This window comes from Anopheles marshallii, chromosome 2, assembly GCF_943734725.1.
Source record: "Anopheles marshallii chromosome 2, idAnoMarsDA_429_01, whole genome shotgun sequence".
NCBI classification, from domain to species: domain Eukaryota; kingdom Metazoa; phylum Arthropoda; class Insecta; order Diptera; family Culicidae; genus Anopheles; species Anopheles marshallii.
In genome coordinates this window covers 52926433-52954007 of record NC_071326.1, presented here as the reverse complement: position 1 = coordinate 52954007, position 27575 = coordinate 52926433, and the positions used below count along the sequence as shown (strand labels likewise).

Genomic DNA, 27575 nt, shown 5'->3' with positions numbered 1-27575 from the left:
TTTTTGGTTCATGGCTGTTATGTATTTTAAAATATGTATGCTTATGTAAACAAATTTACGAAAAAGGTAAATTCGCGTTGAGCACTGACCAAAACTTAAAAATCCTAGAGATATCTTGGCCAAAAGTTCCACTCACCTTAACTGCATTTCGCTTGACTTTCTCTCGATGACATGTAAACAAATTGTCCATACTTCAAATGCATTTTGTAAATAGATAGCATCGCAGCAAGGCTTTGTAACTAGTGCAGGTGTAAAAGGAAATTTATTTCTCGGCCTGTGGGTTTTGGCTGGTTAGAGGCATCAGTTTCTAATCCTGACCAACCAACGCAGGCGTTGACAAGTGCAATATGGACCCGACGACACAAACCAAAAGCAGTTCCGAATCCGAGCTTCGGGAAGATGTGTAAGGAAAAATCACGAATGGTGCTGTTTTGACCACTCATCCACACTACAAACTCATCAAATAAGATGATGGTTGAAAAGTGGAACAGATGTTTACATTTGTTTATCGATTTGTGATCTACTCTTTCTCTCGAATTTCACAGCCCCAACGATAACCCCGAGACGTACTGTCGATTATGTTTCTCCGAAACCAATGTTCACCCTCTTTTCCCACAGAATGGGGGGCTCATACGTGAAATGACGGAAAAGATAAGAAATTGCGCCGGTATACATATCAGCGTTCGGGACGACTATCCGGCTGGGTTATGTTTTGCGTGCCTATCGATATTAGATGAAATTCACCAGTTTCAACAACGAAGTAAACATTGTGACGAAATCATACGCACAAAACGTGGTCTGTTGGAGCAAATCACTGTGAAGGTGGAAATGACGGAGGAAGACGGTGTACATTTTGTCCCCCCTGGTGGAGGAAGTTGTGCAGGTCTTGGAGCTAGTGAAGACTACACCAATGATGATTGTCTTACCGAGAGCAGTATTATCGCGGAAGCTATAACTAGTTTGAATGGGATCGGAGAACTTATGGGAGCGTTTCATAGCAGTACAGATTCATCCTCTACACCGCTACTGCTTAAAACCGAAGTTGAAACTGGCACTGGTAGTAAGGATCACCGGTGTATGGTGTGTAGCAAGCTATTTCCGGATCGTGAAGCTTGGATGGTCCACTTAGGTGATCATGCTGATGAACGACCGTACCAGTGCATGGAGTGCTTGGCTCAGTTTCGCGAGAAACGATCACTTGCCCGACACATGAAAGCCGTGCACGAGGAAGTGCGTGATCGGCAGTGCCCGTACTGTCCTAAGTCATTTAAATACAGTCATCACCTGCGATACCATATACGAACCCACACGGGAGAAAAGCCGTACGTGTGTGAAATATGTAACGATTGCTTTTCACAACACATACAATGGAAACGACATATGGCAAAACACCAGCAGGTTCGAAAACCACCACCACCACCCCCGCCTGTTGCCGTCGCACCGCGAACCACTCCCGCCGAAGAACCAAAACCAATCAAATGTGAATTTTGTCCCCGAGTATTCTCCCGTCTACAAGACTACCGGCGGCATCAACCGAGTCATAATGCACACAACCTTAATTTAAGCTCATTGCAGCACCAAGCACAATTACACCACCTCCAGCAACATCAACCAAGCTTACAGCAAAATAATGTTCTACTCCAGCACCCACATATACAACAAGACAACCCCGCACATCTAGGTATGCAATTGGCTCAGCGAGAGTAGCACCATGGTAAAGTTATACATTAGTACCATTAGAATGTCACTCAGATGACCAAATGGCAGCTATGTAGTAGTTTCCTTTTAACTCTAGATAAATAGTAACTTTAATTTTACATTGGACAAGAAAAGAAATAACTACCATTATTCGAATAAAACCCATAGTTTAGTATATTGTAACTAGGTTGTCCTTATTTTACGGTGGCCTCTTTTGTGCGGATAGTCTTCTTTGGATAGAAAAATTTGAAGCACGTTAATTTCGTTCAATGTTCTATATCTTCATTGCAAGCGCATTAATTAATAGAAGCCAACGGAAGTGGGTGCAGATGTTTCCATCGTGCAACAGCATCCTGTAGTTGCACATCAGCACGCAGCATTGTGATGAACAGTTCCTTTCGCATGCGCAGGAGAGTGAGTGCTACATTGCACTGGAAACGCCACAATAACAATTGAATGTTTCGCGTCCTCAAATCTTCCTCTATATCGACAAAGCTTTTAGCTACAGTTGTGTCGGCAAAGTGAATATTATGCCCATCAATCACTACCAGATCAATGTTATCACGCTGTCCAATACGCTTAATTATCCAGTCGCGTAAACGTTCTGCGGAGGAAAAGGCAAGCGATTGATCAATCTTGATTAGCAGTATCCGTTGTCCAACGAGTTGGATCTCTTCGCTCGACAGTCCGGGAGTTGACATCAGATAAAGCAATATGCCACAGTTTATACCGATACCAACGAGAATACCATAGTCTAGTTCGTAGAACAAGCATGCCAAAGCCGTAGCCAAAAACGGAATGAGGTCTAGTTTCTTCGTACGCCATATGTTACCGATTTCTTCATAATCCACCATAAACAGCATAGCCGATATTACTACCGACGCAAGCGTCGTCTTGGGAATGTAGTATATTGCATTGGTGAGTAGTGCTAATGATAGTGTCAGCATCACTGCCGTTACCGCACAGCTCATCGTTGTTCGAACGCCGCTGCTATTGTTCAGTGCCGAACGAGTGAACGAGCCAGCCACGGGTAATGGAGAACAAAATGAGACCAGCAGATTCGCTACACCAAGCGCAATCATTTCCTGTGTGGCATCTATAATTTTACCCTTCGAAAACGCTTTACCAACAGACACAATTTCTAGGGTGGTAACCAGAGGGATCGTAATGATGGACGTGCGCATTACGCCCAACATATCTGTGAAACTGTAAAAAGTTCCATTTTCATTCGTGTAAGAGAATGGAGGCACTTGGAAATCTGGTAATCCTGCCGGAACTGTTCCTGTTAAGTTGAAAGTAGGATTGTCCATATCGGCAGTAAGGAAATATGCAAGTGTGGCTCCCAGAACAACGATCAGCGCATTTCGTAACAAACCCAAATATTTAAAAAAAGTTCGCCATCTGCCTTCGCCCAAGTCTTTTGTTAGCTGCAAGAAATAAGACATAATATAGCCGAGTGTAATTTCATACGACGCGGACATTGCTTTTACTTTACTCACCCGCAAAGAACAAAGAATCAAGATCGAGCAGCACCCGAGAATACAGTCGGCCTTTCGTACCTCGTCTAGATGGGTGAACACATTTGTCCAGGATGTGACGAAATCGCTTCGCTTTCCTTGCGTTTTAATCCCCAGCAGGGAGCGTACCTGAGCGCTTCCAATCGTCAAACAGGCAGCCGAAGTAAAGCCCATCACAACAGGTATCGAAATGAATCTTACGAGTACTCCAAGATTTAAGACCCCGAAGGAGATAGTTACCACAGCGGATAAGAACGTTAGCAAGGCCGTACCATATTCCAGCTCCTTCACTACATCCTGTACCATTATAGCAGTAAGCGATGTTGGAGCTATTGTGACATCTTTTACACTGCCAAACACCGCATATACAAGGCAACCTATTATGTTCGAGTATAATCCATATTGTGGTCCTAGGTTGGAAAGTATGCCGTATGCGATGCTTTGTGGGATTGCAGTGAGAGCAACAGTGAATCCTGCTATTAGATCGTACGTAGCAAACGAGCACTGATACCTTGGTAACCAAGACAGCACCGGAAGACATTTTTTTACTATTAAATAGCTACACAATACTCTTGTCCGACGCTGCAACCATGACAACACTTCCCTAGGTGGGGTCTCTCGATAGTCATAGTTGATGAAACGCTCTGGTTGTAGAAATGAAAATGAGATAGATACAATTAATTTAATATTTAATAATTTAACTTGCTTCACTATATTTACCATCATTCTGATTCTCAACCAGTCGAGACACTCGCGGCATTTCTGCTTGCACTGGATTGCCTGCATCTTTTGACATCTTCTTCATCGTTTTTAGCAGAACAGTGCAACAATGTTGGAAACGTTCCCTTGACAACGAACAGTCTGATTATCAGACAAAATTGTCGTTGCAGTTTGTCATTTCTGTTACAATTTAATTGCTACAAGATGGCCCGGATTACAGCGACTGAATCATGCTTATACATCAATAAAAGCAGCAAACAAACCAGAAAATGCTGACCCGAGTGATAAGCTACACAATTTGCTGTGTCGATTGTGTGGTGTTGTGATAGTCTGATACTGTCTCATGGTCGGAGCCAGCATACGAAAAATCATTATCAGTTCGAAAGACAATTATGCGCTGATCGATAAGTTGCACGAGATTCCAGACAACATCGCCAGAACGTGATATTTGAATGGACAATATAACTCCAAAAGTCATGTGAGGAGGTTTTCATTAATTGTCTTTATTTAATAGTGGTTTCAGCAAGAAATGGTTATCTTCAGCGCGGCACGTACATAAGGCTTCGGTGTTACAATATCCTCCAGCTTTGCCTTTAATAACGCAGTACATTTTGCAGGCAATCGATGATACGACCGTGGCGGCAAATAATTTACACGAGCTTTGCACATCGTCTGCCGTCACCACGGTGGCGATTGCACAAATCAGAGCAAGTACTGGTACGATCGTATTTTTCATTTCACCTGAATAATGAAGACTGAAACTGCCACATTCAAATGCGCTCGAATTTATGAGGAAAGAACAGATTTTCTGAATTTCTGTTCGAGACGAACTACAAGCTGTGCAAATAGGTGGTACACCTCGTTTTTTTTTTGCCCACGTAAGTAGATACTGATTTAAACAATGCTTTCTGCAGTGTCTCTCTACTTTCAACTTTCCCTTAGTCTAGGCATTCATTCAGTACAGATAATTTTACTAAAAATGTAAGCAATTGATCTCTTAGCCCATTTGCGAATTATGTTTTCACTTATACCGAGAACATTTACATAGCATGTTAACTGTAGCCTATATATGAAGGTTTTGATATTCAATTTGCTCCTTCAAGAACAGCTGTTTTGAAATTCAGTAAGAAGCTCAAATACCACAAAGTTTAGAAAGCTACTACAACGTATTAAGATCCCACATGGCGATACCACGAAGTTGTATGTTGAGCAAGGACTGCCAAGTACATTTGCGTTTCAGATGACCAAAAGGAACCATTGTAAAAATAAGAACATTGTAACTAATTTTTCAAAGTTTTGCAGGGAAATGAGCTTTTTCCGTAGTTTTCCTCTCAATCTCGGTTTTATTAAGTTTTGCAGCAGCGAATATAGGCACACGCCGAATAAAAACGTCATGCTTGCTGTCAGATTGAGCCGTAAACAATCAGCTTGTTGTCAAATTTCGGTTAATACGTGGTTCTCCCATACCAGTTGGGTGAAATGTATATGCGTGAGGTTTTAGCGACGAACCTTTAACCTTCCACGCATAGAGCCTGCTAGATCGCATTGCCAGTATTAACCACGTACTAACTTCGGAACCATTGTTTGCATAGCAACAATTCCATTAGTTCCATTGTTTCCATTACATTTCCCTGTCTGCCTGGTGGATAAAAGTGAAAGTTTGTTGAAGTGCCGGACCGATCGGAAGGGCTGCAACGCCGCGACGTGTTCACGGAAACCTCACGATGAAGCAGAGTGTGCTGATAACCTTGGGCATATTGATGCAGCTTGCATCGTTGACTATTTGTCAACGTGTAGCACCTGGGGTTAATCCTAACCATTATGTAAGATAAATCAATAGCATTTGATCAACAGTAAATCAACATTTTCCAGGGGTTCTACATTCCAAACTCAAACGATTAATAATACATTCCAGCAACAGCAACAATATCAGCCGCCCTCTCCACAGTATCAACAAGTTCCTCAACAACAGCAGCCCCAATATCATCAACAACCATCGCAGCAGCAACATCAACAGCAACAGCCTCAGTATCAGCAACAACAATTTCAGCCACAGCAACATCACCAACAACAGCAACCGCACCAGGGCGATCATGGCCAACAGCAAGTGCTTCATACCGGAAATTTACAACAAGAGAAACAGTACGATTTTGAATCATACATTGCATAGTATAATGTAAAAGGCCATATTGACTTTGCTTAATATTTTTAGACACATTGCCGAACATATGGAAGTACCGATCGATACTAGCAAAATGAGTGAACAAGAACTGCAGTTCCATTATTTTAAAATGCACGATTCTGACAACAACAACAAGCTGGATGGCTGTGAGCTTATCAAATCGTTGATTCATTGGCACGGTAAGTCGTACTTATTACATAGTCTTTTTTGTGCTCCTTCACATCGTCTGTGTGTGTGTTTGTTCGCAATTGGGCTGCTTCGTACATGTCATCTTCCATATATTATATTATAGTATAAAAAAGCATGTAAACGTGTACAGTGACATTTCATTGGATGTGACCAAAAAAGATAATCGGCCATGGACATTTCTAGTCTTCATTAAGTTATGGATGAAATGTAAATTATGTGCTATTATATGCGTGTAGTGTTAGTTCTCTTTGTTTGTGGTGTTGGCTGATTCCCTAACAATTGAAAAACATTATTTTCGGCAAAGTTAAAGGTATCGCGTATGTGATATAAGAATAAACAAGTAGTATGTGCTATCCTTCCCATTGAAATGACACTGAACCCTTTTCTAAAGAAAAACAATAAAAAACAAAACTCGTATAATAATGCAAGATAAACAAAAACGCAGAAAAAAACAAGCACAAAGCAGTTCAAAAATTGTAACTACCGCACGTTTTGTTTGCACGTTTGTGCTATTGGTTGTATTTTAAATCGACACCGTCTATTTTCCTATCATTCCTCGCTATCGCACCGCGACGTTTCGTGGTATGTGATGCAGAACAAGGCAAGGCACAAGAAAACAGTGGCCATCCGCAGCACGAGGAGAAAATATTCTCTAACGACGAACTATCTGCGCTGATAGATCCAATTCTTAACTCAGACGATCATAATCAAGATGGTTTCATCGATTATCCGGAATTTGTGCGCGCTCAGCACAAAGCAGCCCAGCAGCAGCAGCAAGAACAGCAGCAACAACAGCCACACCCTTAGTATGTGTATATGTTCTTCGGAGTTTACAGAACTGGTTTCGTTGTATCTGAGATAGACTGATAAAATAATAACTGAGCTTGTAAAGCCTAAATCCTCACGCCTAAAGGTATTGAGTGACTTTTGGATGTAACGGGAAAGCATTTCTACTACTAAGTCTAAAGAGTTAAATCGAATTGACACATTCCCGATCAGTATATTGAGACGCAAAACTTTCGTTTATCAAATAGCGCACATCAGTATTAATTCCCGTCGACGTCGTTTTCCATAAAAGAATCCCTATTGTTGTAATATCTCGAAATATTGGTCCTATTTTCATAATATAGCATAGCACAACTAAAATAATAGCCACAAAGTTAGCTAATTTATTTCACGTTGCATTCGTGCAAAGGAAAAGGATCGTAAATACAATTGAAATTGAGTTTTTGAATGGATATTGTTGAAAGTTGGTGTCAGGAAAACATGACTTATGGCAGCCATTCGATACAATAGCAGACCACACGCACAATAATAATGACTTTTATTTGTTTTAATGAATGCAAGTGATTGTGTGCTTGAAGGTGTGTTTTGAATGTATGTGTTTGTTTCGTTTAAGTTTCTTTGTTGCAATTCAAGTAAAGTCGTCATAAATTGGGAAAAAATACATTTTGTTCTGAGCAACTACATAAAAAAAACGGATGGATTGTACTTTTGAACATTGGTAATCATTCATCGGTGTGTCCGAAATCTCTCATCTTGATCATTGTATAGCGTTATGTTTGTGTGCTACTGAAGTCTATAATTTTAACCGCCGTTCGCCGATATCCGCTTTTACAGCTGAGGATAAAACAGGACACGATGAAGAGCAAATCCACAGACCAGAATATACAGATGAACAGTTGGAAGATATCGTTGATTCGGTAATGCGGATGATGGATTTGAATAACGATGGTTTCGTAGATTATACAGAGTATCGAATGTCCGGCGTAGAAGAAAATCGGCGCGATGATTTCCCCGAAGGGCGATCGTAAAAACGGTAGCTTTAGCAGCATTACAAACAACAAACCGATACATCTACAATTTTGTCATGGTTGTGGATATAAACTATGTGTATTTCCTGCTTACGCCTATGTGGCCGTTTTGTGGATCTTTAATAACACAGCGTCTGTGGTGAAAGTTTTCCAAATTTTAACAAAACACCTCGTTTCCACGTTCAGAGAAAGACACCGGCGAAGGTGACCATCAGCACGAACCAATAGCATATACCGACGAACAGCTATCGGGCATTGTAGATGCTGTCATGAAAAACATGGATCGCAACAATGACGGTGTTGTTGATTGGCCGGAGTATGTGCTTTCTTCAAGTCGACGTTAATTCTGCATGAATTATTTGTAACATACTGGTGTAACGTATTACAAGGCAGTCACACTAATACCCTTGATGTTGTTGTATAACTTTGTTTATTTTTTTTTTATACTAATAAAACATATGCATCACTATCTACGGGAAATTTTAGTGCAAACAAAAAACACAAAACATAGAGTCTATGGTACACGTATTGGACAAAGGCATGCAGCAGTGGGCTTGAGTTTCTTAAATTACTTATTTGTCATTTGCAGACAATAAAGATGAACATCATCAAGACGGGGAAAAGCCTTCGGAAGGGCCTGACGAAAGTCACAATGATGGTCATCCATATGACGACGCCACATTACAATCCTTGGTTGATCCGATAATGGAAATGATGGACAAAGACCATGACGGATTCATAACATACACGGAATATCGACAGCACGAAGAAAATGGACGAACGCCGTAATAAATTGCTCGTGTGAATATGGTAGATATTTTGAAACAAAGTTGTACGAGTACAGTTTAAATAAAAGGTAAAGTAAAAAATGAAATAATTACAGTCTTTTCCCGAGTTACGTGACACTCGAGTTACGCGAATTCGAGATACGCGCATCCCAAAATTTTGCCAATTCGTGTAATTTTGTATGTGGAATTTAATTTGTTTGGAATTGTATTTGTCAAATTTCAATTTTTATATAAAAAACATTAATTTTAGTAAAAATTTACTCTAATTGTCGGAATAAATTGTCATTAATGTGCTTCGTAACGTTGAAAAAAGAAATTGACCACTGAATACTAACTATAAACGATATTATAAAGGGAATCCGAGTTACGCGAATTTCTCTGGCACGCATTATTCGCGTAACTTGGGAAAAGACTGTACTTCCAATTATTGCCTGTAAATATATCACATCGTAAAGCACGATTTTTTCAATAGCTGGTTGTGTAAAGCATGTACAAATTGCGCGTCTAGATATGCACGAAACATCGTATGCGTTCCCAAAGGCGATAAGTCCGACCACATGTTTTGAAATCGCCGAAAACGATCGAACCTGTTATTCATTGAGCCAACATCGTGTCATACTTCTATTTGATTGGTAAAAAAATTAAACAACCAGACATCCAAAGCCACTTCAGGTGAACCTCTTCTTCCTAAAACCTGATTACAAGTACAGTGTGGCTCATAAGAGTGTGGCTAATGCGAAGTTTATTAGATCTTTTTCTTATGGTTAAGTGGAAAAAAACATAAAATTAATTAATGGACAACCATTCTACTCTACATTATTAGATATGGCCACCGTTGTTTTCCATTAATTTCTCCAGACGTCCAGGGAATTCGGTGCATAGCTACTAAATGTATAAACCATGCTTCAGTTCCTTACTTTTAAAATATAGGTTTTTGATGTCGACGATCACAGGCTTTTGGATGAACATACGCATCTTCTGAGTAATCGAGGTGGTTCAAAATCTGAGCTGCTAGGAGGCCAAACATCGTCAAAAAGCCATGATATTCTTCAGCCATTTTTGACTCTTTTCCGAGGTCTGAAACGGCGTTCAACCTAGTAGAAAAAGAAGTCGCTGGTGCTCATCGAAGTTCTCTTTGACCCTAAGTAATACCGCCTTCAGCAAAATGCTCAATGTGATATCGGTATACACCTTTAAGCCACTTTGATGAAAACCAGAGTCATTTACCATCTATTACAAGCAACTGCTCTGAAAACCATGATCGCAAAATGTTTCGTGGTTCACTTCGCTTCTGTGGAATATCCTCGAGCATCCTCCAGCTGCGACGAAATAAACCGGACCGTGCACAAATTCCATGCAGGATCGATGATGAAAAGTTTCTGATCAGAGAATTCGACGAACGGATGATCTTCTTGAACACGTTCAACAAAATCATCAATCATTCAAACTGTAGAGCTTTGACCCAGTCCATTATTAAGTGGCATTTTACTCGTGCCCTGAACTTTGAATTTAAGTCATCTTTGATCAATAACTTCATTGAAATATTGGCATCTTGCGTTAAGTGTCGGAAAGAACGTTTTTCGTCGAATGGATTTCGTTTTAGATTTTGTTTCACAGTTTGTTTTGTTCACATTATACACTCTTGAAGCGCGAGTCGACCGCGGACGCCCGCTTCCTGGCTTTCTAAGACGTTCATCAAGGACGATACTTGTAATGTGATATACAGTGGCCAGATGGCACGCCACAGTCTCAATCTCTAGTCTGGTCAACCTGGTTATAACATACATGTGAATGGATATGGTAAATTAAATAAACAGATAGCAAGACCGACAATCAAGTCAAGTGTTGAACTACAAAGTTCATTGTCTTTCTAAAATCAGAATCGAATTAGGTGCTAAATCTATTCAATAAATGTTTCTTTTCAAGCAAAAACAACTATAACAAAATCCAACACATATTTTTTTCATTTCTCAATTAAGAAACACTGTTTTTGTTACAATGTGTTGTGAGCTAGTGTGCTCTGTGAGAAGGAAGCATAATAATATGCGCACGCGTTCTCCGTTCGGAATTGATGTTGTTCCGTGGTAGCGAGTTTTCCGTTGCATACGAAGTATCCATCCAAGTCGTCAGTCAGCTGTTTGCTTTATAGTGTGCGTTTTTATCTATGGTTAAATCGTTATGATCAAACTATGATACGATGGTGTGTAATTCTGTAAGCATTAAGTGCCACGCAAACAACACACACTTTACTCGCTGATACGTTCGATTCCGATTGTCGCATAACATTTATTTGGTACATAAACTAGAGAGGAACGCTCACAGTGTCTTTGATAAATGCCCAACAAATATGCGTTTACTAAAATTCTCTAATTATCAAACGAGTAACTGAGGCTTTTGTTATATAAAAATAATTTCCTGGCTGATATTGGATAACTACTAACACTTTGTATGCATTTTTTTTTGTATGCAAAATTTTTCGTTTACATTTCGTCACCTCCCTACTATTTCCATTGCACCTCGCATTGTACGCCTGCCCAATACCCTTTTCTAATGCTGAATAATTCAACATTTTTCGCTCCGGCGACCACGCTTGCCGGTATGGCTCTCTATGCTTGTATCGTTGGTACGACGAAAAACATTAAATTTCGTTACCATACCCTCGATTCAGCAGTCATGCCTAAAGTATGTTGCGACATAAGCGAATCTCCCCGATCTCTCTGGCTCTCTCTCGCTCTTCGCTCCATCCGTGCGGCTGCCGTAATGTGGCGATGCCTGACTACTACTGGCTCGTCGTGGGTGGTTAAGGATGCCCGAACACTGTCAGCATTTCAACGCCTCGTGCTTCCGGGAATGAGACAGTCGAAATCCGCAGTCTGCAACGTCCACTGTCCTGGAATCTGGCGTTTGCGTCCGACCTGTACGTTTAACCTTTTTGTTGTGAATGGTAGTCCGCAAATCAAGAGGACAGTAGTGAAAAAAAATCTCGTAGCCATTTTCATCTCGTAGTTGCTTATTGTTCAGTGTCTGGTTTTATTCAATTTATCAACAACAATTCGACCGCAATCCAATGAGTCTGGAAATTGGCATGGTGATAGTGTAAGAAACTCTTCGTCAAGTGAACAAGAGCAATACTACAAAACGAGTAGCAACTGATGCTTATGGAAACGAATGAGGATTAAAGTATGCTCCCACATAACACTTACAATGTAATCTGTGCAAACATTGAGTAAAGTAAGGGTTCTGAGTGTATTTTTTGTAGAACGAAAATTCATTTACCCTCTTTTATACGTGCCCATCATTGACGGTAGCAAAGGTGAAACAACCGGCTGGTCTCAGCAGTTGGTGGAGCAAACTCAGTCGGTCTATAGTGAGATGAGCCACGGTACAATCGCCAAACGCTGAGAGTTTTTTGTTAAGCTTGCCACCATTCTCTCAGCTTTTCCACCATTCTCTCACACACATTCAGTCGATATTATTGAGCAGTTGGTAGCTGGCTGACGTGTGTTGCACTTCAAGTCACGGGGAAAATGTGCGTATGTGTATATTACAGTGTTTTTCTTCGCGGTCAGCTACTGTCTCCCGCAATCCTAGTCGTTGTAGCATAAACGTGCGTTTACCATTAGTGATTTTTTTGTACATTTCCCCAACATCGGGCAGTGCCGTGAAACACCGCGCTTGAACATCATTTTTGTGAAGAATATCGACTCTCAAGGGTCCGCACGCGTCTCACAGGATCGAAACGTAGATAGCTGAAGTGAAACCGGGAATTATCAATATTCACGTACCCGGAAATATTAAGGTAAATATTTTAGAGTTATTTAGGAGGGTCCGCAAAGTAAAAAAGCAGAACCAAAATCATACATGCATCATGCACGTAGAAAAGAAACTCAATATTTGCACAACCATTACTTTACACTACAGATTTGTTTGTACGCGCCAATTATGTTAACAAGCGATACGGTTTGCAAATGACATTGCCGGCAATTTTCAGCAACATTTCCGGCAGTTCGTGCAGTTACCTTATGCAAAGAAGGTAACGCACTCGTACCGAGCAATGTTATATTTTGTTATTTTTAGTCGTTGCTGTCCTAGTATGATCATTCTTTCGCTTTACGCGATACAGAAAGAAAAACTGGCTCGTTGTGGCAGTTGAGCTGGGAAAGAGCATTGATGGAAGAAGCAGAACCGCGCAAAACAGACAACCATGTTTATGACATTGTTCTGGTATTCTGGTCAAGAGTAATCGTCACTAAAAATACGCATGCGAATGAACAGGAAAGCTCATTCTGCAAAAAAAAATACCTTCATGTTGATCATTCCAATCGAACCTTTTTTGCGTGGAGTAATAAAATCGCAAGGACATATAATGCAGAATTTCTATTAAGTTAATTTATTTGGGTGTTTTTTGATCATGCTACAATCGTAAGTTGTATGTCAGTAGAGAACTTACATAACTTATGTTATTAATAAACGCTGATCATTTTGCTGATCGAACATGAAGCTATCAACGATATCGTACAGTCATCCAATTATATCATTTGGAAGACAAACCATCATATACCTTACTAAACTAAATATTCCTACTCATCATCGTGCATGATAAATAAGAACAGGAAAATGTAAGTGTACTGCTAGTATTTAATATGTACCTTGTTTAATACGAATCTCACCTTACTCCTGTGAGGAAACTGTCCAAAAGGGCTCGTTCATTGTTCCGCTGACACGTACGGTGACTAAATGGATCCGATTTCATTTGAATATTCATATTACCTTCGCATTGATGTCAACTGCTTCTCCAAGATGTGATTGTAAAATACCGTCTTGCTCACTTATTCAGGAAGCAAAGTACACCCACAATTGAGAATGCACCATACGATTACTTCACCGATGCACTGAAAGAAGTACAGGTTTTGTTGGTAAACGTCCAACAAAAAGCATGAAAGCATTCAAGGTAATAGGTACTAGCATGAAGCACGAGGTTCTCCTGAATTTTCGTGCTTTATTCTTTTTTGTAGCACTCCATAACTCTGCCTCATTCCACCGATTGGCTGTTGTTCATAACTAGCTGGTACAGTGTTAGGGTAGAAAACCATATACTGCAGCAATGCAAGTACCATTACTAGAGACTAATGAATCACTTCCTTAACATGCAAGGCAAATTTCCGGTCTGATTTATCGACGCCAAAAGCGTGGGAACCTTGTTTTAGCATTATTCCATGCTGTTGATGGTGAACGTTGTAGTTATGCATGTGTGGTAGGAAGGTAAACACTTTCGATTTTACGACCGAGTTAAGGAATCAATTGTTCTCTGGTATCTCCTTATGTATTTCTCTTATTTGACATGTGCATGTGGGTAATTTTCGAATATCGATAATTCCCACTTGGCAAACCCGACAGATATCAAACATGCCAACAAATAATTGTAATTGTTCATAAATATAATGTAATTTAATAAATATAAACTTAATTAAAGCCTACAATAATGTAATATAATACAAATTGCTTTGCCCGTCAAAACAAATTGCCCATCTCAAACTATCGTAATCTGATTCGTAAATTTTATCATTTTTCAAAGTATACTCACATGTCATGAAAAGTGCGGTGTTTTTTTTATTCAATAAGAACGTGTTGCTTACAACTAATGGGGAAGCTTAATCTAAGATACAATTCACAAACGTTTGAAGACATTTGCTTCTCCAAACCGTGAAAGGTCACCTTATCCCGGGTGTACTCGGCCAAAAGTGCGGTGTTAATTATCCTCCAAATGTTAACGAAATATTAGTTTTATATTGGGTTATAATTTTAACCTAAGTTTTCTGACACATCGGAACGGTATTAATATAACCAACCTAAGGTTTTCGTATTTAAATTATGAATTATTGTAGGATTCGTACTAGTGATGTACACACTAATTCAGAATGAATAAATGACGTTAATCTTACGAGAGAGTGAATTAATTCAAACCTTCAAGAAGAGTATTTATAACTCTTTTGTGATTTAACTCATTAACTTCAATCTTGAGTTAACTTAAGATGCAAGGAACTCAGGTGCAATGACTGGAACCGCGTGCCAGACGCCACAATTTGCATTTGTATAGTGGACAATTATTATGTTACAAATGAGTGACGTCTCCCATCTCTGATTCAAACCATTGAGTACTTATAATTCCTTGCCATCCTGTTTCCGATATTTACTCAATTATTAATTTGTTCATAATCCTCACTTGTACTGGAATGTGCACCTTTTCATGCTACAGGTTTTCGAAGTACAAATACAAATCGCAACTAAATCGTTTATTACGAACCACCAGGCGACTCCTTTAAATCCAGCTTGAGTATTAAGAATGTGAGAATTATAAAAAACGCCATGATCATTCTTAAACACATACAACAACAAACATATAAATAAGCAGTAGAAGCAATATAAATAATCATAACAAAGTTGAAGAGAACATTAAACAATTCTACTTGTTAAACTATAGTTTATCACTATATCCAACAGCTAGTGTTAGGTCAAGTAGCTCGTTTTAATGAGCCGAGTAAACCGCTCGCGCGGTATTGTAGTATTGTTCGCGTTGAGCGCGAAGTAGTTTGAAGGTAAAACAAGCGCTTGAACGCCTCCAACGTTTTGAGCGCTTTGAGCGCGTCGAGTTCGTTGAGCGTGTTAAGCGAGTCGAACTCAAACAAGCGCTTTGAAATTTGTTCTAATGAGTGGGTTTTTTTTTTCGTTCGAACGGCCTGGCCGTATCGACTTATTTTACCACGTAGCCGGATAGTCAGTCCTTGTTACGGGGGATTGGCCCGGATGGGGTTTTGGTCCGGTCCATTCGTGTGAAGACCGACGCCGCTACCATCATGTCTCCGGGCCGCCCTAATGAGCGGGTTAAACGCCAAACAAACTTTCTTTTCGTGTTTTTTTAAATAACGCTTTTCGAAAAATACATTTAAATTAAAAGAATTTTAGTTGAGTACCAAAGAGCTCGAAGCGCTCAACTGCTCAACACGCTCAAGCGCTCGTTTGACCGATCGTTTAAGTTTTGAGCTACTTATTTTTCTGTTTTGAGCGCTCTGAGCTGAGTTGAGTTAGTTGACCGATTGAGGTATTGAGGTAGACCCAACGCTAGAAATAGCCCTTAGAATATCCACGAAATTTTGCACACAAGCTTTTATTTAATGTAAGCAAAAATAAACATGCAATATCCTTTCATACTGAAACTAGATAGCGCTGATTAGCCACACCGTACATTATCGTTCAATAGCAAAAAATAAAATTAATAATTTGGACCAGTAGTGTACACAACGAGTTGCAGATCTTTTAAAAAAAAACCTGAATATGACTTCGTCTTTAGGCGAGCTCCAGTGGTGTATTGGTAACGGCTCCGGTCTTCACACGGCAGGACCGAGGAAAAACCCCCATCCGGATTATATCGCTCGTAGCAAGGACTGACTACCGGGCTACGGCCTGGCCGTGCCAACGAAAAAATGTTTCCTCGTCTTTAATTTTTTGGTAGAAGAATATTTTATTCATCATCAAATTTTCTTTTGATTTTGTTGATTGAGTGATAATTGATGATGAGTTCGACCAAATATTGAATTTAGAATACAAAATCTTTTTAAAAATATACTTATAATAATTTTTTGTTAACAGTTATCAAAGTAGTAGCCGTAGCACCAAGGGCGGTAGCAACAAAATAACTCCAGTTTATCTTGAAAATCGACTTTGGGAGAAAATTTTGGTCTAATTGGATTAAAGAATTGGGAAAAAAGAAACAAGCGACATAAATTTCTTTGTAAAATCGGCAAATTTTCCTTTTTGTCTAGAAATCTGCCTTCCGAAACGATACAACTCAAAAGTACTACTTGTATTAGATAAAATGTTAAAAAAATTCATTCCCAACCTTACCGAACAAAACAAACTACAGTTCAAATGTTCATGATCACACAGCCAGACCACGTGTTGTGGCGATAAGTTAGGTGGCCATTCGTAGTGCCACTCAGTCGCAGGTTCTTTTCTTCTTTTCATCTGTTTCATCATGCCATTATTCAGTAATCATTAGCGAAAAGTGGAGTTTGTCATTCATATGACGCTGATAATCGTCATTGTATGCCAGGATTTGGTATGATCATAATTTATTATTTATTTTATTTATTTCTTCCATGATGACGGCATTTGCCGCCGTATTATCAACAAAGTGTCGAGTTTATACAAATTTTTCAAATTTTACAAGGCATTTCCTCCTTGCGAATTACCTTATCCCAATATGATCATAATTATCCCAATTAAAATCAGATGCTTTTTGTTGATTGAGGACAAATCACCCGTCCTTAATCCATAATTTTTTATTCATTATGAACACCGTAACGACAACACAGATCGGAGGGTCATAACCGCAAAATTATATATTTTTTAAATTATATACTATTCTATTATGTAATGAACTCATGCGAGCATTATTTAGCAGGAAACATATACAATCGTGAAAATTACTTGGCTTTCCAGAAGCCAACATGGTTATATTATTTCGAAAGCATTGTAATTTTATCTCAAATAGATCTTTTAATCTAGCAATATTTAAGTTTGTAAAATGAATTCTAACAAATGTTATAGTGAAATGCCAGTGCATGAAGTTTGATAGTTAATTTATGAAACAACAGAACATCTTAATCATTATTATCCACCATTGATACTGTGACATGATATTGTGTGTTTATAAGACGCATTACTCCTACACACCATCTATCGTCTTAGCGATCGTTCGAAATCTGAAAGAGAACATTAGGTTATGGGATCGAAACTAATCTGGACCTTTTTTTTCTTTGGCCATGACATCGACTTACTAATACATGACATCGACATGACATCGACGATACTAATGATAGTTGGTTTTTATGCTCCATTTGCAGCTAAATTAAAACTGCACTTTTAATTATAACCCATCAATCAACACATCCTTAATCAAAGACCAGATCTGCTGAGGACCCTCGCTGTAAACACTACGTATGAATGAATGTAAAGAACAGGCAGTACCTGCAAGTAAATCGTTAGTAGGACGGAAGTGAAGCCAGCATTCGCCAATGAACCAACACTAATTGTGCAACTCGATTAACACACTGTGGGAATTGAAGTTCGTAAACTATGGAGCGGAAATTGTTGTATGCATTTCGCGGCTGGATTGCATTTGTGGCCTTTATGGATTTGGGAACCGCCTTCCGATGTTATATCGAGCGACGGAGTTTTCTGGGTGATCACTCAGAAACACAGTTTATTGAAGGTAATGAGCACGTCATTCATAACTTTTCGTGTAATTTGTTTGGAACATTAATATTTTCAAATTTCCCAATAATTTTCTTAGGAGACTACACGATTTCAAGGATACTGGGTATATATTGCATATTGAAGGCAGTCGCGTTGGTTCACTGCACATTGTACATACACTACAAACCGTAAGTATATCGCATATTCGAGGACAATACTTATAATCGTATTGCACTACAACAAAATTTCGAAATGTTTATCGTATTTCCTTTCATTCTACTTTTCCTAAGAGTTGTTAGTATGGGTGGATGCTCATTAGCAATAACGATGATGCTCTACATAACTGAGGCCTTGTACTTCCGCTCAACTACGTTAAATTTTTACGTCATATTTCCGTGTGTTCTAAACTGTGAGTAAAGAGATTTTTCATTTATCTACCTTTTGAAAATTGAAAAAAGGCTCTCACTCATTTCTTTTCTCTTTCCTGTGTTTTCTATATGTACATCTAGCAATAACACTTATAGGTCTTCTATATATTCCTCGTAAATTGCGTCTCTGGGAGCATCGAATTGCATCAGAAAATGATGATGAAAACTCGCAACTTCTGAAACAAATGGGAGGATTCAAGAAGAGAAGAGCGCACAAAACTAAAACTCCATGAATACTGTGGATCGCATAATTTTAGATATCACGCTATAATCACCCTCTTGGCACACTATCCTATCCCACCTATCCCCATCATATGTCTGCATCCGGGTGCGATATTCCTCTCAAGTAGATTAACTACTGAACAGAAAAAGAAACACCGAAACAGAGATCCCAACGCCCCTCAGATGATTAATCATATCGAGTAGTAGTATATTGTACAAACCCTCTTCTTCGTTTTTGTACTAGGTGAATATGGTTTCGGGGATACTAGTAAACACATATGGTGTCTTTATGATACATTCATAGATTATTTCCTTACCGCAATGCAGTATGGCGTAATTTGTATTGGACCATTTAACTCGTGTAACTGCAGAACGACTGATCTATCATATAAACAGTTTCCTAACTACGCACTGCAAGAATCACAAACACGTACGCTCACATTCGTCTCTCCACATTCTGCACTTTGTTTAGAAGTTTACAGTCACATAGCACGGTTTTACTGCAAACTAGAGTTATTATTCTAACAATGGAACTCAGGCATTTGATTCGATTGTGGATTAGACTACTAAACTCATTCGCTTCCGTGTGACTGATTCATCTAATAAATAAAAAGTACCCCATTACGAATATGCCTTTTTAAATAGTATTTCCATTTTGCTTAAAACGGTCGAAAGAGTAAGAAGTGTGAACCTAGCACATCACTAGCGAAATCCCTTTTTCACAAACACGTAAACTTCCAGCATATATGCTACCTATGCCGGAATGCAATTCAACTTAAACTACATAACGAAAAAAAGAACTAGCTAGCAATAGTCAAAATAGCAAGAAGCAAACAGTTTCTAAATATTTTTCTACGCCTTCCATCAATATGCAAAACACGAGGAATAAGGTATTTCATATACTATTATGGAGTAAAGCCACACTGAAGCGGAAACAAATGAGGGCTTGTTCGCCATGTTCGAATACGAACAATTAATGATTCAGGGGTATAATACTAGTAGTAGCAAATGGACTTTAAAACAACAAAATGTGAATGCAACAAAGCTTTAAAAACATTTGTAACACGAATTCTAATTCATGACACCCGGGCCGTTTTAGAAAATGCATCAAATATCGATAATAATGCATAACCTTGACCGAAACAAGCTATGTTATCAGTAGTAGCGTCAATCTCAATTTACCGATATGTTGAGTTAAGAATCTGATAAGCTCGGTCGTTTCTTCTTGAACTTACTGCTAGCGAGCAATCACGAAACTTGAACAGTCTTCGTTCCAGCTACTCGATTGCCATTAAGATCGAAACGCTATGCATGATTTTCACCACTACCAACCTAAGACAGGAAAATTGCGATTATTAGTAACAACATCATCACAAACATGGGACGTGCAACCATGCAACACCCCAATAAATTTTCTCACGAAATACATTTCGCAAGGGTGGAGTGCATTTATCATCTTGCAATTGAAAAATGAAGTAAGTTCTACGCACTTCGGCACGCTCAAGCAACAAGTGTGTAAAGTAGTTTGTGCACGCAGTGTGAGTTTTTAATAGCGTGAGAAAAGAACTAACACATAAAATTTAGTTTGTGATAGAGAGACTTAGCGAATATTAAAAATAGATTTGCAAGAATTACACGTTATCACATTAACGAAGGCTTGCTAAGCTATATTAAATATTACAATACGATGACCAGTTACTGCATTAAGATTTCAAACTGCAGTCCTCATCAACAAGTTGTAGTATGCCGAGGCAAGTATTGAAAATTAAACATCGCAAAAGCTATCTAAGGCTCCAAAACTACAACTTACTGATGGTATTCTAATACTGCCCACAGCATTATGCAAACCGTGCGTTTTAAAAGCATTTTTATGACAAGCATCGCAATAGGATCGGCATTCGCCGCCCTAAATTGTACTAGATATGGAAACGACAACAGTAGGAACTTCTTTGAACAAATTTTACAAATAAGTAGCGTTCTGCCGCAATTATACAATTCAATCAATACAATTACAGTCAATACTAGTTGACAATCGGACCAGCAGCAGTAGTCATCACTGCTTGTTTACCCCTCTAGTCAAATGATAAGAGAAAACTTTCTCTTTTATTCATTTTACCTATTCTCTAATATTAATTATTTCAATCGAACAATTAATAGGTTGTATTATTGAAACCAACGTTGTAATAACAAAATTAATTCTTGTAAAGACCGAAAAAATCGAACACAATACGCAATCGCGAAGAAGCATACATCTTTTATCATTTAATGTTAACACCAAATGAACAGACGCACGACCATACGCGGTAGTTTGATAAACAGAAATAAAAAGCCGAAACTGAATAATTCCAAATAAAAGGTGTATGTTGTTGCACATGATTAATTATGATGATAAAATTACATATGATTCAGTCATGCACAATTGTACACCACCACAAACTTGTTTCCTTATCCACAAAGTAACGTTAATTAGGTGATATATCCATTTGAAAGAAACAAATCTAGTCATCTAGTATTCTATTGCTGATAATCATCCAACACCTATTATCCCATTTCCAACAAATGTACTAATCTTCTTCTTAATTAAATACGTATATTTTGGAACATCTTAGCGTAACAAAATAAATAAAAATATTGATTCCTGTCGTGAATAAAAAAAACAAAAGCTATAGCTATATTAAATGTGAAAAATACGGATGGAAAAGACGACACTAGCCAGATAATTAATAATAATCTGGAACTGGAGCACAAGCTACACGTACGAAATCGCTATACCGGACATGGCCGTTGCTCGATACATTTGCCTCGCGAAAAATGTTATCCACCTGTGGTGATTCAAAACGGTCCCAGAAAGGGAATGAATGTAAAAACGTTCAGATAAGATAAGCCCATATACTGGGCCTCTGGGGAACACTTACCTCACGATACGAAAGCCCTTCGCCCCAATTCTGCAGTAGATGACGCAGCTGTCGCGCAGGGATTGTTCCACGGCCTGCTTTGTCTCCGGCTTTAAATGCCTGTACAACCTCATCGGGAAGGTTTTCTACGCGCGAATGCTGATGCATAACTTCTAAGAAATCTGCAAAACTCATGCGGCCATTTTTCTTCTTCAGATACTGGGTCAACTCTTGTATGGTGGGAGAAAGTCCCAGTGAGCGCATTATCACTGTAAGCTCGTCCAGCGTCGTTATATGACCCGAGCGCGCGAACAAGTAGAAACACTCACGAAACTCTGCAAATAATAGATACAACAATTAGCTCCATCTTTTGCAATAAGCATATGCCATCCATTTGTCAGTGAGGAAAACTGTCCACGTACCATCGATATCTTGTTCCTTGAAGTAACGGGCCTGGGAAAAAGCAAAATAACGATCAATTAGTTCTAAAGGCACTAAGTTGAGTTATCTACGGATACGAAACGAACCATTGCCAGAGATGATGGATGTATGAGGAATGTGAAAATAACGTTTGGAATGTTTGCAAATCACTTGTTGCTTTACGTCGTTTCGCTTTTGCCTAGCTACGAAAGCATAAGCGTAGTTCACACACAATGATCTCCACCTTCGCTGTCAAAAGCTCGTGTCCGATTTTATTCCCTACGAACGCTGTACATTAATCAGCGCATCTATGAACACGTTTGGGCATCAAATATTATCCGAAACTACGAAAACTTTCTGATATGTTTAAACAATTTTTTTCACACATTCTGCATTTATTCTAAGCTGATAAACGCTGATTCCAACAATTAATTACCAACAGAATGCTTTACATCATTCAGCTGTCAAAGCTTCGCGGTCTGTGTACAGCTTGTTATTACGCTATCGACGCGTTCTCCTTCGGTAAAATGGTTCCAGAAAAATAGTTCCCTAGCGATTCAAAACAAACCAATTGCACCTGAACACTGATCAACAAACGGTGCAGGGCGACAAAATGTTGTCCAGGAAAAGTAAAGATAAGTCTATTAAAGAAGGTGTGGTAGGTAAATACGTGAAAAAAGACACTCCGCCGGAAATACCAAGTGAGTATGGTATTGCATTGTGCATTGTGGGTCTATTACACTTCTTCCGATGCATTTCAACAATTAGAAAGCGCTTGGTGCTTCCGTACAGCAAGTAATTAGTGTATATTGTGCGTAAAATAACAAGAGTTTTGTACGTTTTATTGCAGCTGTAAACGTGTGGACCGCGGAGCAAAATAAAAGCAAGCTTGCTAAAGCTAGGAGGAGCTCGCAACAGATCGTTTCCAATGCCGGTCAGCCACCGGGACTTCCCATGACTGCTAACAGCAGCAATATTCAAAATCTTCAAAAATTTGGAAATTCCAAGGTGTTGACGAAAGTAGGAGGGCTTGGCCATGAAGGAAAGTATACGCCTAGCAATAATATTCCCAATTTGGCTCACAAGTTTGGCAGCATTAATCCTAACAATGAGCTGTCCACTGGACTTAACTTGATGAACGGCAATGCAAAACAACTTCCCATGATGTTGGTAAAAAACCCGACTACTACCAGGGGACTTTCGCTTCCGATGAATGATGTAAGAAACAATAATAGCCACGGAAATTACGTGGACATCGATACGATCGATCAGATCCTTATGCAGCAAAGCGAAGCAAACCTTTATCGGCTGCAACAACAACAGCAACAGCAAATGTTCCAACAACAAGAACACGAGCAAAAACAGTTGCAACAGCAACAACTTCATCATCAAGCACAGCAGCAACAACAAATGGAGCTACAGGACCAACAACGTCAAGAGCAGCTGGAAATGCAGCATCAGGAGCATCAGGAGCAGCAAGAACAGCTGCAACATCTGGATCAGCAGCAGCAAGAACAACAGGACCATCAGGCTTTGAATAGCCAGCGATATGCTTCCAATTTTGAACGGAAGCTATCATACAACCAACATCATCCGAACAATCACAGGAATGGTTTTGAGAGCTATGGGAATTTATTGCGTAATGGAAGCCCCATCGCATCGTCCGTTTCATCCGGAAACAGTTTAACAAACGAGCAGACCCTTTTTATACGTCATTATTCAACCCGTCAAACAACGCAGCTGCAGCCTTCTTCACAACAGTCGAACAATCAGCAACCCCAGAATCAATCGGAATCAATGCAGCAAGATCATCTGTATCCAATTTATGAAAATCAATCCCAATTGATCGGTCGGCCCGAATCGCCAATTTATAGTAACACGAACTCCGGTACTATATACCAGAATTACAACAGTAACAGCTCGTCACACCAATCGCTCTATTCGAACGTATGCGTTAGTGGACAACCGGCGGGAGAATCTGGTGGCAGCAACAGTTCAGGACTTGCACAGTCACAAACATTGCAGGCATCGTCACTCCAAGCCCAATCCCAACCTCTTTATTCAAATATGATAATTGGCTCAAACAAACCCAATAGTATTACATACGGGGAGGTGGTATTACGAACTGCTCGGCTTGGCACAGCGAATGCGACCAGTGGTGCAGTTCCGGGCCAACGAAGTATTACACAGGGTTCCGCTGGTCAGCAACCCGAAGGAGATAGCGGCGAAGAGGAACTAATGCTGCCACCTGGTTGGTCCGTGGATTACACGCTAAGGGGGAGAAAGTACTACATTGATCATAACACGAAAACGACACATTGGGCCCATCCGCTCGATAGAAAGGCTCTGCCCACAGGCTGGCAAAGAATAGAAGCGGCACGGTATGGAACAATTTTTAAGTAAGTATTTGTTAATGCAAATTTTTGCCGCAGGTTCGAATTTGCACCTTTTTTATGAATCGTAAATTGTAATCGCAAAAGTATGATGCAAAAGACAAATCAATCTATGAATTTGTCATTTTATGCATCTAAAACAATGCGTGATTTTGTTCTCTTGTTGAACTTTTTATCGGCTTGCCTCGGTATGTTGTCTACAACAAGAAACATACAAATGAATAATTGTATTTCGCTTTCTGTTTCTTTCCAAAAGCTATTTCGGAAACCAAGAACTAACTCTGCCATACCTGGCCTCATGCCACCTAACGCATGCACCAGCTGTGGAAATTCCTCGACCGATTGTATCGCATTTTCCTCGTCACAGCGCGTTGGTCCCGGCAAACCCATACAACACGGAAAAGGTCCCAGAATGGTTGTTTCTCTATGCAAAGTGTAAGTCTAACGCGAGACAAAACAAAGAACAGTTACAAAGCAATCATACACATGTTCCATTCGTTCTGTTTCAGCTTCGTCTGAGAAAGATCATATCATAAAATGGGATATGTTTCAGCTACAGCAACTAGAAGATTTCCTTGGCATAATGAAAAAGTTGTATCGCCAAGAATGCAACATTATTGTAGCAAAATACGAAGTGATCAGGTACCATAAAAAAAACAAGTTCATCCCAAATGTAAATTATTTATCAACGTACTTGTAATGTGTTTCAGGATACAGATACACTCGCGAATGCAAGAACTTCGGCGGATGTAATCGAACTGGATGGAACCTCTGTATCAGTGCTTTGAAAAAGAAATGTGATATCAAACAGTTCCTTCATCGAAGATTTGCGTTAGCCTTGAGGCATATCTAAAGCGATGCAGATGCATTATCATCACAACACAACGCTTGTGCATACTCATCAGTGCCTAAAGTTTACACAATCACTCCACTACACGACAAGATTGTGTAACATTATCACAGGCCGTAGTGTATTTTGAAAAGAAAGCAACACGGATACATCCTTCATATATCATTATTATTTTTACACGAATAAAGTAAATATTTCATACCAAGTACATGGTCTATTTTTCTACACCTGAATTGCCACCGTCATCAGCCGCGCGCAAAACTTTAAGATCTTTCAGTTCGTACTCGTCCGTTTTGGTGAACCCGGTTAGCTTGACGACTTTTGCGTTCGGAAGATTGAGCTGCTTTGCGAAACGAATGGCCTGGGGCAGCTCTGCTTCTTCGTCGCTTTTGTAACCATAAAACTTGGCCCAATCATTACGCCCGGTGTAGATCATGTAACAAACGCCTCCGAATGCATGCCAAGCAACTATGGCGTATAATAAACTCAAGCGACCTTTCCAGAGATGAGCCCGGTCCATCGGTATTGGGTTTGTTCGGCGTCGAATCCATTTTCGCAGCCAGCGTGGTTGTTGGAACAGAGTCATCGTCTTTTCGACGATTTTTATCTTGAACAAAAATTATAGCCCAGAATCACAACAACCTGCTGTCAGTTTGCTCCGTTGCATAAGTGCAATGACAATCCACTGACGGAGATGTCAACTAGAATCTAGCGAATAGAGCCGAGGAAGCAAAAATCAATCACAAAGTCACGTACAAGCATTGAAAATGAAGATATTGGTGTGTTCTTTGGTTACTGCTTTGCTGTGTTTAAGTCCTGCGACAGCCGACAATGGGATGGAAGAGTTCGATGATGCTGCTCGATATGCGATTGAGGGCAAAGTGTACCCACCGGAATTGTACGGGGGAGATTCGGAACTCGGGTGGCAGCTCGACACCCAAATATCCATCAACGGTGGCGAATACAAGGGATTTCTTCGGGAAGACGGCACTTTTCTGATCAGCTCAGTGCCGTCCGGCAGTTACGTGGTTGAAATAGTAAATCCGGACTATTACTACGAACCCGTGAGGGTAGAAATCAACCCCAAGGGAAAGTTCCGAGCTCGTAAGCTGAACTATGTTCAGCCATCCCAAGTTCTGCAACTACCCTATCCGCTGAAGTTGAAGGCTCTTACCAGATTCCGGTACTTCCAGCAGCGCGAACAGTGGAAGATAACCGATTTCCTGTTTAATCCGATGGTGCTCATGATGATATTGCCGCTAGGCATTATGCTAATTCTACCGAAAATAATGAGTGATCCAGAAACGAAGAAGGAAATGGAAAATTTAAACTTATCCAAGGTAAAGGGATAGTTCTTTGGCACCCACTAGTGTTCTTTCTTACGTCGATTCTAATCGGTTTGACTTTTCAGATGACGAACGATTTACCCGAATTCAGTGAAATGCTAACGTCCTATTTCACCAGTGGTTCTGCTGGGGCTGCTGCAGCTGCTGCCAAAGCAGGAAAGGAGAAAGATAAAGCCAAACCAAAGCAAAGCAAAAAGAAAAACTAATTTTTCGTTGGAAATTGTAAATGAAGACTAGAATTATTTCCTAAATCCGAGTTTCAAAAAACTAGTTGATAAATAAAACCGGTTTGATGGGAAAACTTTTATTCGGTCTTAACTGAAAAGCCTGGATTATTTACTTACACTTTCAGCGTATCGTATTTGAAGGATTTTATTTCCATCATTTTGGTATCACAACCTGGGAGATTTTGGGCAACTTTCCCTGACTAATTCACCTAAAAGTAGATAATCAGTTCGGCATACCCAGAGAATGATCCAGATCTACCTTACTTACTTCCTTATTCGGCGCTACAACCGCTTCGCGTTCTTGGCCTGCTGCAGGAGTCTAAACCACTCACGGTCGAACGCCTTTGTCTACCAATCCATTATACCGGCTAGTTCTGGCGGACGCATCAACGACATCACTCCATCTCAATGTACCACGCATCCTCTGGCGATTCTAATCCGCTGTGCGACAGTAAGTTTGTCGTACAGCTCATAGATCTCGTGAGCATCTTTCTCTCGAACGCGGCTGTGTTTCGTCAGTTTTGGACAAAGTGCATGTCTCAGAGGCGTATGTTAGTACTGGAACTATACAAGTTAGTTATAGTCCCACTTTCGTTCGTTGCGTCAGGTATTTTGAGTGGAGAAGTTTCTTC

At 39.7% G+C, this 27575-nt stretch overlaps 8 protein-coding genes across 8 annotated transcripts; 5 read left to right on the top strand and 3 right to left on the bottom strand.

Moving 5' to 3' along the window:
* Positions 1-347: 347 nt before the first annotated feature.
* Positions 348-1707, top strand: LOC128708194 (transcription factor E4F1-like). The gene is made up of 2 exons (XM_053803154.1): positions 348-403; positions 546-1707. Exons 1-2 carry the CDS (start codon positions 348-350, stop codon positions 1705-1707), a joined length of 1218 nt encoding a protein of 405 aa, XP_053659129.1.
* Positions 1708-1994: 287 nt separating this feature from the next.
* LOC128708994 (sodium-independent sulfate anion transporter-like) lies at positions 1995-4011 on the bottom strand. Its single transcript, XM_053803977.1, has 3 exons — positions 3936-4011; positions 3198-3859; positions 1995-3125 (listed from the first exon to the last, which is right to left on the bottom strand). The coding sequence occupies exons 1-3, from the start codon at positions 4009-4011 to the stop codon at positions 1995-1997; spliced, it is 1869 nt and encodes a 622-aa protein (XP_053659952.1).
* Positions 4012-5659: 1648 nt separating this feature from the next.
* Positions 5660-7120, top strand: LOC128719346 (G-box-binding factor). The gene is made up of 4 exons (XM_053812970.1): positions 5660-5758; positions 5851-6077; positions 6148-6296; positions 6902-7120. Exons 1-4 carry the CDS (start codon positions 5660-5662, stop codon positions 7111-7113), a joined length of 687 nt encoding a protein of 228 aa, XP_053668945.1. The 3' UTR covers positions 7114-7120.
* Positions 7121-18043: 10923 nt separating this feature from the next.
* LOC128707089 (uncharacterized) lies at positions 18044-18824 on the top strand. The gene is made up of 4 exons (XM_053802035.1): positions 18044-18179; positions 18261-18351; positions 18454-18572; positions 18673-18824. Exons 1-4 carry the CDS (start codon positions 18044-18046, stop codon positions 18822-18824), a joined length of 498 nt encoding a protein of 165 aa, XP_053658010.1.
* Positions 18825-21533: 2709 nt separating this feature from the next.
* LOC128718140 (calmodulin) lies at positions 21534-22237 on the bottom strand. Its single transcript, XM_053811812.1, has 4 exons — positions 22220-22237; positions 22130-22160; positions 21729-22042; positions 21534-21635 (listed from the first exon to the last, which is right to left on the bottom strand). The coding sequence occupies exons 1-4, from the start codon at positions 22235-22237 to the stop codon at positions 21534-21536; spliced, it is 465 nt and encodes a 154-aa protein (XP_053667787.1).
* A 503-nt stretch (positions 22238-22740) lies between these two features.
* On the top strand, positions 22741-25366 carry LOC128719553 (scaffold protein salvador). The gene is made up of 5 exons (XM_053813179.1): positions 22741-22828; positions 22978-24526; positions 24777-24955; positions 25030-25162; positions 25231-25366. Exons 1-5 carry the CDS (start codon positions 22741-22743, stop codon positions 25271-25273), a joined length of 1992 nt encoding a protein of 663 aa, XP_053669154.1. The 3' UTR covers positions 25274-25366.
* A 218-nt stretch (positions 25367-25584) lies between these two features.
* LOC128708022 (uncharacterized) lies at positions 25585-25980 on the bottom strand. Its single transcript, XM_053802979.1, has one exon. The coding sequence runs from the start codon at positions 25954-25956 to the stop codon at positions 25585-25587; it is 372 nt and encodes a 123-aa protein (XP_053658954.1). The 5' UTR covers positions 25957-25980.
* A 157-nt stretch (positions 25981-26137) lies between these two features.
* Positions 26138-26922, top strand: LOC128706948 (ER membrane protein complex subunit 7 homolog). Its single transcript, XM_053801892.1, has 2 exons — positions 26138-26710; positions 26782-26922. The coding sequence occupies exons 1-2, from the start codon at positions 26138-26140 to the stop codon at positions 26920-26922; spliced, it is 714 nt and encodes a 237-aa protein (XP_053657867.1).
* Positions 26923-27575: the final 653 nt, after the last annotated feature.